Source organism: Mytilus californianus, unplaced genomic scaffold, assembly GCF_021869535.1.
Source record: "Mytilus californianus isolate M0D057914Y unplaced genomic scaffold, xbMytCali1.0.p SCAF_8, whole genome shotgun sequence".
Classification (NCBI taxonomy): Eukaryota; Metazoa; Mollusca; class Bivalvia; order Mytilida; family Mytilidae; genus Mytilus; species Mytilus californianus.
Window position 1 is genome coordinate 14,347,088 of NW_026262734.1, and position 12,912 is coordinate 14,359,999.

At 35.5% G+C, this 12,912-nt stretch overlaps 1 protein-coding gene across 4 annotated transcripts; it reads right to left on the minus strand.

Moving 5' to 3' along the window:
- Window positions 1-7,751: 7,751 nt before the first annotated feature.
- On the minus strand, window positions 7,752-11,596 carry LOC127710792 (uncharacterized). Of its 4 annotated transcripts, XM_052216749.1 has the most exons (7): window positions 11,442-11,596; window positions 10,942-11,118; window positions 10,539-10,715; window positions 10,138-10,314; window positions 9,668-9,912; window positions 8,473-8,635; window positions 7,752-7,823 (listed from the first exon to the last, which is right to left on the minus strand). In XM_052216749.1, exons 1-6 carry the CDS (start codon window positions 11,493-11,495, stop codon window positions 8,578-8,580), a joined length of 888 nt encoding a protein of 295 aa, XP_052072709.1. In that variant the 5' UTR covers window positions 11,496-11,596; the 3' UTR covers window positions 7,752-7,823; window positions 8,473-8,577. The 4 variants fall into 4 exon arrangements, with proteins under 4 accessions (XP_052072709.1, XP_052072712.1, XP_052072710.1 ...); XM_052216752.1 differs by lacking the exon at window positions 10,942-11,118; XM_052216750.1 differs by lacking the exon at window positions 10,539-10,715.
- Window positions 11,597-12,912: the final 1,316 nt, after the last annotated feature.

Below are 12,912 nucleotides of genomic sequence, written 5' to 3' on the forward strand. Positions count from 1 at the left end.
ACACTGATTTGATGTGATTTCCTCTGGTCACCTTGTACATATGTTCACTATGTTGACCTCTGGTCACCTTACAATAATGCTCACATAACATAATTTCACTTTGAATACTTCTGGTCGCCAAACACATACATGTATATTGAAGTTGGTTACCTCTGGTCACCTTACACTGCTGTTCATATATTGACTTAGGTTACCTCTGGTCACTTTGGACACATATTGACTATGTTTACCTCTGATCCAGTTACAGTGATGCTCTGGTCACATTACACACTCATTTAATTTGGTTACCTCTGGTCACCTTGTACATATATTCACTATGTTGACCTCTGGTCACCTTACAATAATGCTGACATAACACAGTCATTCACTTTGGTTACTTCTGGTCACCAAACACATATATTGACGCTGGTTACCTCTGGTTACCTAACACCACTGGTCATATATTGACTAAGGTTACCTCTGGATACATATTGACCATGTTTACCTCTGGTCGAGTTACAATGACGCTCTGGTCATATAAGACACTCATTTCATTTGGTTACCTCTTGTCACCAAACACATATATTCACTATGTTGACCTCTGGTCACCTTACAATAATGCTCACATAACAAAATCATTCACTTTGGTTACTTCTGGTCACCAAACACATATATTTACTATGGTTACCTCTGGTCATCTTACACCGCTGATCATATATTGACTTAGGTTACCTCTGGTTCACCTTGGATACATATTGACTATGTAAACCTCTAGTCCAGTTACAATGATGCTCTGGTCACAGTACACACTCGATTAATTTGGTTACCTCTGGTCACCTTGAACATATATTCACTATGTTGACCTCTGGTCACCTTAGAATAATGCTCACATAACACAATCATTCACGTGGGTTACTTCTGGTCACCAAACACATATATTCGCTATAGTGACCTCTGGTCACCTTACAATAATGCTCACATAACACAATCATTCACTTTGGTTATTCTGGTCACCAAACATATATATTGACGTTGGTTTCCTCTGGTCACCTAACACAGCTGTTCATATATCAACTTAGGTTACCTCTGGTCACCTTTGACACATATTGACTATGTTTACCGCTGGTCCAGTTTGAATGATCTTCTGGTCACATTACAGACTCATTTAATTTGGTGACCTCTGGTCACCTTGTACATATATTCACTGTGTTGACCTCTGGTCACCTTACAATAATGCTTACATAACACAATCATTCAGTTTGGTTACTTCTGGTCACCAAACACATATATTGACAATGGTCACCTCTGGTCACCTCACACCGCTGTTCATATATCGACTTAGGTTACCTCTGGTCACCTTGGATACATATTGACTATGTTAACCTCTGGTTCAGTTACAATGATGCTCTGGTCATATTACACACTCATTTAATTTGGTTACCACTGGTCACCTTGTACATATATTCACTATGTTGACCTCTGGTCACCTTACAATAATGGTCACATAACACAATCATTCACTTCGGTTACTTCTGGTCATTAAACACATATATTGACGTTGGTTACCTCTGGTAGCCTTACGCCGCTGTTCATATATTGACGTTGGTTACCTTTGGTCACCCTGGACACATTTTGACTATGTTTACCTCTGGTCCACGTACAATGATGCTCTGGTCACATTACACACTCATTTAATTTGGTCACTTCTGGCCACCTTGTTCATATCTTCACTATGTTGACCTCTGGTCACCTTACAATAATGCTCACATAACACAATCATTCACTTTGGTTACCTCTGGTCACCAAACACATATATTTACTATGATTTCCTCTGGTCATCTTACACCGCTGTTCATATATTGACTTAGGTTACCTATGTTCACCTTGGACACATATTGACTATGTTAACATCTGGCCCAGTTACAATGATGCTCTGGTCACCTTACACACTCATTTAATTTGGTTACCTCTGGTAACCTTGTACACATATTCACTATGTTGACCTCTGGTCACCTTACAATAATGCTCACATAACACAATCATTCACTTTGGTTACTTCTAATCACCAAACATATATATTGACGTTGGTTACCTATGGTCACCTTATACCGCTGTTCGTATATATTTATTTAGGTTACCTCTGGTCACCTTGGACACATATTGACTATGTTTACCTCTGGTCAAGTAACAATGATGCTCTGGTCACATTAATAATACTAATAATAATAATGAAAATTTATATAGCGCCCTATATAAAAAATTAAAATTACTCTAAGCGCTGTACATTCAGCAGTGTAAATAACATTACACACTCATTTAATTACACCTTACAATAATGCTTCCTTACAATATGCTTACATAACACAATCATTCACTTTGGTTACTTCTGGTCACCAAACACATATATTGACGTTGGGTAACCTCTGGTCAACTTACAATAATGCTCACATAACACAATCATTCACTTTGGTTACTTCTGGTCACCAAACATATATATTGACTTAGGTTACCTCTGGTCACCTTGGACATATATTCACTATGTTGACCTGTGGTCACCTTACAATAATGCTCACATAACACAATCATTCACTTTAGTTACTTCTGATCACCAAACACATATATTGACGTTTGTAACCTCTGGTCACCTTACAATAATGCTCACATAACACAATCATTCACTTTGGTTACTTCTGGTCACCGAACACATATATTGACGTTAGTTACCTCTGGTCACCCTACACCGCTGTTCATATATTAACTTAGGTTACTTCTGGTCACCTTGGACACATATTGACTATGTTTACCTCTGGTCTAGTTACAATGATGTTCTGGTCACATTACACACTCATATAATTTGGTTACCTGTGGTCACCTTGTACAAATATACACTATTTTGACCTCTGGTCACCTTACAATAATGCTCACATAACACAATCATTCACTTTGGTTACTTCTGGTCATCAAACACATATATTGACGTTGGTTACCTCGGGTCATTTCAACTAAAGGCCGGAGAACACAGTTATTTCGAAGTGCATTTCTTTTAGACAATAAATGGAAATTAAAAAAATCCCACCTGCGCTTTCTCAATAATATTCTTACAGTATGGTGTACTACTTTTGGGACAAATTATAGCAAAATTTTAGAAAACTCAAAATATGGACAATTTTATGTTAAAGGGGTCTTGAATTCTTTTGACAGCTTCCGAGATACTAATTTTTAACCATTTTTACTTGGACCAAATCACTTCTTTACTCTAAAATCCATGACCTAATTTTTTTACAGTGTAGTTTCATTCCCCTAATTGCTATGTGAGGCATGAAACATGAAGAAATAAATGTGGAAAGGGTATAAAAAAAATAGCAAGAAACACACTGTTCACACTAGGGACTATATTCGTAGACACCGAATTGAAGGGACGATAACTCTGTTCCAGGACCAATATTGACTATGGTTACTTCTGGTCACCCTACACTGCTGTTCATATATTGACTTAGGTTACCTCTGGTCACCTTGGACACATATTGACTATGTTAACATCTGGTCCAGTTACAATGATGCTCTGGTCACAGTACAAATTCATTTAATTAAGTTACCTCTGGTCAACTTCTACATATATTCACTATGTTGACCTCTGGTCATCTTACAATAATACTCACATAACACATCATTCACTTTGGTTACTTCTGGTCACCAAACACATATATTGACGTTGGGTAACCTCTGGTCAACTTACAATAATGCTCACATAACACAATCATTCACTTTGGTTACTTCTGGTCACCAAACATATATATTGACTTAGGTTACCTCTGGTCACCTTAGTTACATATTGACTATGTTGACCTGTGGTCACCTTACAATAATGCTCACATAACACAATCATTCACTTTAGTTACGTCTGATCACCAAACACATATATTGACGTTTGTAACCTCTGGTCACCTTACAATAATGCTCACATAACACAATCATTCACTTTGGTTACTTCTGGTCACCGAACACATATATTGACGTTAGTTACCTCTGGTCACCCTACACCGCTGTGCATTTATTAACTTAGGTTACTTCTGGTCACCTTGGACACATATTGACTATGTTTACCTCTGGTCTAGTTACAATGATGTTCTGGTCACATTACACACTCATATAATTTGGTTACCTGTGGTCACCTTGTACAAATATACACTATTTTGACCTCTGGTCACCTTACAATAATGCTCACATAACACAATCATTCACTTTGGTTACTTCTGGTCATCAAACACATATATTGACGTTGGTTACCTCGGGTCATTTCAACTAAAGGCCGGAGAACACAGTTATTTCGAAGTGCATTTCTTTTAGACAATAAATGGAAATTAAAAAAATCCCACCTGCGCTTTCTCAATAATATTTTTACAGTATGGTGTACTACTTTTGGGACAAATTATAGCAAAATTATAGAAAACTCAAAATATGGACAATTTTATGTTAAAGGGGTCTTGAATTCTTTTGACAGCTTCCGAGATACTAACTTTTAACCATTTTTACTTGGACCAAATCACTTCTTTACTCTAAAATCCATGACCTAATTTTTTTACAGTGTAGTTTCATTCCCCTAATTGCTATGTGAGGCATGAAACATGAAGAAATAAATGTGGAAAGGGTATAAAAAAAAATAGCAAGAAACACACTGTTCACACTAGGGACTATATTCGTAGACACCGAATTGAAGGGACGATAACTCTGTTCCAGGACCAATATTGACTATGGTTACTTCTGGTCACCCTACACTGCTGTTCATATATTGACTTGGGTTACCTCTGGTCACCTTGGACACATATTGACTATGTTAACATCTGGACCAGTTACAATGATGCTCTGGTCACAGTACAAAATCATTTAATTAAGTTACCTCTGGTCAACTTCTACATATATTCACTATGTTGACCTCTGGTCATCTTACAATAATACTCACATAACACATCATTCACTTTGGTTACTTCTGGTCATTAAACACATATATTGATGTTGGTAACCTCAGGTCACCTTACACCGCTGTTCATATATTTACGTTGGTTACCGCTGGTCACCCTGGACACATATTGACTATGTGTACCTCTGGTCCACGTACAATGATGCTCTGGTCACATTACACACTCATTTAATATGGTTACCTCTGGTCACCAAACACATATATTTACTATGGTAACCTCTGGTCATCTTACACCGCTGTTCATATATTTACTTAGGTTACCTCTGATCACCTTGGACACATATTGACTATGCAAACCTCTGGTCCAGTTACAATGATGCTCTGGTCACATTACACACTCATTTAATTTGGTTACCTCTGGTCACTTTGTACATATATTCACTATGTTGATCTCTGGTCACCTTACAATAATGCTCACATAACACAATCATTCACTTCGGTTACTTCTGGTCACCAAACACATATATTCAGTATATTGACCTCTGGTCACATAACACAATCATTCACTTTGGTTACTTCTGGTCACCAAACATGTATATTAACGTTGGTTACCTCTGGTCACCTTACACCGCTGTTCATAAATTAACTTAGGTTACCTCTGTTCACCTTGGACACACATTGACTATGTTTACCTCTGTTCCAGTTACAATTATGCTCTGGTCACATTAAACACTCATTTAATTTGGTTACCTGTGGTCACCTTGTACATATATTCACTATGTTGACCTCTGGTCACCTTACAATAATGCTCACATAACACAATTATTCACTTTGGTTACTTCTAGTCACCAAACACATATATTGATGTTGGTTACCTCTGGTCACCTTACAATAATGCTCACATAACACAATCATTCACTTTGGTTACTTCTGGTCACCAAACATATATATTGACTATGGTTACCTCTGGTCACCTTACACTGCTGTTCATATATTGACTTAGGTTACCTCTGGTCACCTTAGACACATATTGACTATGTTTACCTCTGGTCCACGTACAATGATGCTCTGGTCACATTACACGCTCATTTAATTTGGTTACCTCTGGCCACCTTGTTCATATATTCACTATGTTGACCTCTGGTCACCTTACAATAATGCTCAGATAACACAATCATTCACTTTCGTTACTTCTGGTCACAAAACACATATATTGACGTTGGTTACCTCTGGTCACCCTACAACGCTGTTCATATATTGACTTAAATAAAGTTTGTTTAGCTTATTTGAACAGTTTTGTCTAAATTGCGTTAAAAATTTGAACTGAAAAAGTTCGTTATTAGAGTCATTCCACAATAGTGGTTTCAAAAAGTGGGACAGTGTTTTTTTTTTTTAAAGTGATAGTATCATGCCATAACTGGATATAACAGAGAGTTTAAACGTTTAACTACATGATATTGATAATAAAAAGATAAAATTAAGCAGATAAAATGTCAAAATGTGCTTCTGAAAAATGACTGTGGGAAAGTGACGTAGGTTACATTGGTGTCCAGTAAAATGATTTAAATACACATATTTTGTAATAGTGACTATTAAGTTTTTGCATTTTCAGTTCATTCCATTGAACCTAATGCACATTTTCTCTGTTAAGTGTCTCAATACTATTTTTTCTGGATGTTTGACTCTCTACAGTTTTGACCAAGCCTCACGAAACATCCTTATTCATGTTTAACCTATTATAAATTAACACAGAGACAACACAATATAAACTGCCTTTTGAAAACAATTTAAAGAGATAGTTTTAGTGAAAAATATACGAAAAGTTATTTTTTTATGAGTATGGAATAGAAAAATAAGAAAATTTGTAAAAAATGTAACGATCATTACAATGGACACCAAAAATTGTGTCAAAAACTAATATCCTAATAAAAAAAATAAGCGTCAAGTTTTCTTATATTTTGATAATGAATTTTATAGAAACTCCATCAAAATAGTTATACAAAGAATAGATATAACATCTACTAAACAAGAGGATGTTGAAATTCAATACAAGTCTAAATATTCCATGTAACAATCGTCACAGAATGTAACAGCCCCCGTACAATTATAGAACCTGTTGTATGTTCAAATAGTCATTTGAGTTTTGTAGAAAGCATCCACTGACCTATAAATGTGTAGAACTCATCAAAAAATCTTTCTTTTCGGTCTAAATCTAGGTTATGTGGACAAATTTTGAGCGAACCAAATGTCTGTTACACATTGAAACACCATAAGAATAAATTTAGTAATTAATACATTGAAACACCATAGGGGTAAATTTAGTGATCAATACACTATTGGGGGTCTGTTTTTTTCTGTGTTGAGTTTTTTAATGTCTAGATCTATCTAGAATATCTCTTTTGCTATATTGATTGATTGTTTTTTTGTGTTTTAACACCACTTTTAACCACTGCATTTAGGCTTTTTTGTTGCTGCCAGTCTTTATTGGAGGAAGCCGGAGTGCCCAGAGAAAACCACAGACCTGCACCTGGTTATGTCTTTTGTCCATTGATTGCCCTTTTTTACTCATGCTTTGGTTGTCTAGATTCTTATGAAATGTCAGTTCATAATTTCTTAATTGTTAATAACATATATATTTAAGGTGGGCAGTGATTTGCTTGTTCCGCATTGGTCAATAACATGGAACCGCTGGGAGGGAGTTTCGGTGAAATGGAATCTTTAATACAGTTTTAAAATTGATTTTTAAAGGGCTACCCAGAACACATGTACATTATAAGTACTAAGTAAAGCCATGAAGAGATGTAAACACAGGGAATCAAGAATAAATTTTCAGTAGTAAAACTCAAGCATAAAAACGTTAACCAAATATTTTATTTGACATAAAACTTGGAACACTCTCTGGCACAGATTCCTGAAGTTCAAAGATCTGAAAAAGAGGAAAATGGTACAGCATTAACTTTTGATATTAACTGAACTTTTCATTATAGTATTCATATATATATATATTACATTTTGCTATGATACATGTGTGGCAAAATATCTATTTTAACCAAATTAATAAATTTATATGAATAAAATAACATTGCTCTGTGTGTGTGAACATCTGAACTGTTAAGGTACATGTATTCCTTCATTGTACAGTACAAACAATGTATATATTTCTTGGTTGTTCTTGGAAAGATTTATAACTTTATCTACATGTACATGTATTATGTACATGAATTTCCACATACTTGGTGAACAAATGGCTCGAAAAATTTACATTCAATTGAGGTATTTGTTTCAATTGGTATCAGCCAGGACACAAATTTACACATTCAATATATATGTCAATGTATGTGTTATAGATCATCTTGAATTTAGTTTAGGGTATAATTCAGAATCATCACTGAACATTTTTTGGAATTATAATTTATGACTTATTCTATTTGTATGTGTGGACTTGGCCTATCACTCACAAACATCGGACTTGAATTACTTTGTAAAAGGGTGATCTGAGTTTAAACACTGTATTTTTTTTATATCTATATCTTTGGATAATGTAAACTATGTTTAATAAATAATCTCATATCTACCTTTGAATTTGTACATAAATCGTCTAGTTCCAATCAAACAGACATCTGGCGGGTCTATTGGTTTGACCACCTCTGATGATATTATGGAATGGCGTATCGATGCACTTATCCACAAGTCCTCCTTCTTGTGGGTATAGAAGTAAACATAGGGCCACACATCAACCTAAAACAACACAGTATTGATTTTTTTATTGTTCAAAAAGGTATAAAAAATAACAACCACTTATATATCGATACCATACAGTTCAATTTCATCAGATCAGCAAAAAGTTAAAGAAACTGCTTATTACAACTGTAGGCTGATGTTGTTGCAAACCCCAATCACAAATAATTATGATATGTGTAAACTAACTATTTATCCCTCTAAAATTGTGTAATTTAAAGTTACATTTTAGAAATTTATGTAATTATATAGAAATTATAAAACCTACTACATGTATAATATCTAATTATTTGAACTAAAGATCAATCTAGAATACAAGAACCCTTTATTAAAATTCTGGAAATTCAAAATTTTTACAAAAGTATGATACAAAATAGTGGTTAATTAGACATTTAGAAGTTTCTGCAAAACAATCCTAGAAAATATAACAGTAAAACATAATAAAACTTTAACTTAAACTGAACAAAACTGCAATACTTACAACAGCAGGGTATGTTTCTGTCCCTTGGGCAATAAGCAAATATTGCCACTCATATAACTAATACAATGTAAATATAAAGTTGAGTAAATTTGGAAGCTGAATTATGAACAAATAATTACACTGATATCTGAAGTCAACTTCAATAATTTATGAACAGTTGCATACATGGTTATCAGACATATGTAGAAACATTACTTGGACAGGAATTACAGTCAGCACTCATGAAATTTTATCATAGCCATCATGAGCTGATCTGCCATTATGACAAAAGTGTGTCAGAAATTGTATCTAGTATTCTTCCTCAGTCACAAGTAGCCTTCCATCATTAAAGGACTGGACAAAGAAATAACACAACAGGTGCCTTATACGGTGCAGGAAATGCCTACCCTTCCAGAGCACCTGATTTCACTGCCAGTTTTAAGTGGAGTTCGTGTTGTTACTTACTTACTTTAACTGTTTGTAAATGTCTGTTGTTTACTCCTTGATTTTGAATGTTATTGTCTTATGTACATTAAAACAATAAGTCTATTCATCACTAATATTTTCCTTACCTCTGTTGCTCATTACATCTTTTAGTGTAGTGCTCAGAGACTAAGAGCTGGTCATATAAGGGCTTCTCTTGGAACAGTACAATACTATTGTCCCTCTGTTCACTGTTATCCTGCAAGTTGGACATCAGAGCCTCTTCCGGTTGAACTGAAGCAAAAGGTTGGACATCCATGGGTTTAACTGTCATCAAGGACTGGTTATCTGTCAGTTTATCCAATAAGGAGTGTTGATCAGTGGTGGTCTCATCCTGAAAAACAGCATGAAATTGTAATGCATGTAATGGCATAAAATTCTTGCACACCTTTCATCATCAAGACAAAAAAGTTCCACGTACCAAATGAAAGCAATACATTAATGGGTCTAAAACAGCTTATTTAATTTTTTTTTAATGGGTGGCTCCATCATTGTCCATTATAACTGTATGATCATGCCCAAAGTCTGGGTCTGCAATTTACATAATAAATATAGATACCTTAGACACAACAATACTATTGTTGCTCTGTTCACTGTTATCCTGCAAGTTGGACATCAGAGCCTCTTCCGGTTGAACTGAAGCAAAAGGTTGGACATCCATGGGTTTAACTGTCATCGAGGACTGGTTATCTGTCAGTTTATCCAATAAGGAGTGTTGATCAGCTGTGGTCTCATCCTGAAAAACAGCATGAAATTGTAATGCATGAAATGGCATAAAATTCTTGCACACCTTTCATCATCAAGACAAAAAAGTTCCACGTACCAAATGAAAGCAATACATTAATGGGTCTAAAACAGCTTATTTAATTTTTTTTAATGGGTGGCTCCATCATTGTCCATTATAACTGTATGATCATGCCCAAAGTCTGGGTCTGCAATTTACATAATAAATATAGATACCTTAGACACAACAATACTATTGTTGCTCTGTTCACTGTTATCCTGCAAGTTGGACATCAGAGCCTCTTCCGGTTGAACTGAAGCAAAAGGTTGGACATCCATGGGTTTAACTGTCATCGAGGACTGGTTATCTGTCAGTTTATCCAATAAGGAGTGTTGATCAGCTGTGGTCTCATCCTGAAAAACAGCATGAAATTGTAATGCATGTAATGGCATAAAATTCTTGCACACCTTTCATCATCAAGACAAAAAAGATCCACGTACCAAATGAAAGCAATACATTAATGGGTCTAAAACAGCTTATTTAAAATTTTTTTTAATGGGTGGCTCCATCATTGTCCATTATAACTGTATGATCATGCCCAAAGTCTGGGTCTGCAATTTACATAACAAATATAGATACCTTAGACACAACAATACTATTGTTGCTCTGTTCACTGTTGTCCTGCAAGTTGGACATCAGAGCCTCTTCCGGTTGAACTGAAGCAAAAGTTTGGACATCCATGGGTTTAACTGTCATCGAGGACTGGTTATCTGTCAGTTTATCCAATGAGGAGTGTTGATCAGCTGTGGTCTCATCCTGAAAAACAGCATGAAATTGTAATGCATGTAATAGCATATAATTCATATAATTCTTACACACTGTGATAATCAAGTGAAAACAAATCCACGTACCAAGTGAAAGCAATACATTAACTGTTTAAAAATCTCATCATAGATACAAGGATTAATTTTGTATCTAGCCAGACACGCGTTTCGTCTACAAAAGACTCATCAGTGACGCTGGAATCCAATAAAGTTAAAAAGGCTAAATAAAGTAAACAACTTATTAAAAAAAAGTTGCTCCATCATTGTCCATTACTGTATGATCATGAACACATCTAACATTATAGAAATATTTACCATATTATATTGGTTATTGCTGACGTCTGAATCACTGTCATCAAGTAAATCCATGACCCATGAAGCCAGCTGCTCAGACAACCCGCTGATGTTTTCCAGGTCTATATCTCCAAGAGTGTCAGTACTGTATTCAAGGACATCATCATTTATGGACATCTTCAAAACTGGACAGAAATGGTTTGGAATCCAATGAGCATATGTCATTTCATCATTTCTGTTTGATGACCAGAGGATATATGCAGGTGTGTTGCTTTCCATTTCCCTTGGCAAGATTGATCGATTGAGATCTTTTCTCACATTTGGATTTCCACGATTTGGATAAACTGATTGCAGAGGCCTTCCCAAAACTGATGCAAGTGCAAAAATCTGCCAAATTCCCATGAATTCATTTGCACTGCATACTTTCCTAATCTCTTCAAATAGTGTTCTTTCTATCAAAGATGAAGTAATTATATCTCCAGGTGTATACAGCTCTGAATACATAACGTAAGACTTTGGGAGAACAAGCGCTTCTTTATCAGATAGTTGTTCACCTCTCCTTAAATATGTATGGTCCACATACAGCGGCAAATAGCATGCCAGTTCTAATGCAATTCTGGCACGTAGTTCCGTATGATTGTTTTCTGTTCCATACATTATCACACTAGCAGACCTAGGCAAGCAATTTCCATCACCAAGTACACTTGCAGGGAAATATCCTTCTTCCTTGACATCATCCGGCAACAGTTCCATCCCGACCTTGTCAATATGTAACCCACTTCCAGAAATAGAAATGTCTTCATCTTTGTTGCACCTAAGATGTGGTATTACACTTGCGAGTTCAGTTCCTTTAATCATCATGTCATCTACTGTAGTAGAGCTCTTCAAAGTTTGTAATATAACTTCAAAAAGAGTGTCCTTATTATCTTGCACTCTTGCAATATTGACTGATAGTTCATTGATTTGTGGTGAGGTATTTTCAAGAGAGTGCAATTCTTCAACTGTTGTGTCTTGTCTGTTAAATTCTTTTTGTTTTGGTAAATCCTGTGTTCTTTCTTGTGAGTCTGCTTTTTTGTGGCTATTTGAACGAGTTGCTCTTTGGTTTTTCTTGCTCAACTGTTTTCTTGGAGTTTCCTTAAACAAACCTTTGACATTTTTCTTGTCAACTTTCTTACTTTTTTTAGAGGTGTCTTTCTTGTTCAACTGTCTTCTTTGTGTCTCTTTTATCCAACCTTCTACCATGTCTACATTATGACAGGAACCAGATCCTTGTATGCATGTTGAGCTAAAACAGCTAAGTGTGCGCTTTTCTAGAGAAGCCGAATCATTGGAAGCCCTCACAGAATGAAGTTGTCTGGTTTCAGGAACAGCCTTCACATTGGTCCTCTCTTGGCGTTTTCTGTTGACATCACCTTCCTTTACTATGAAGAAATTTCTTCTAAAATGACAACATTCATTCTGCGAGTCTAGTGTTGGCCGTCTTAAATTTGCC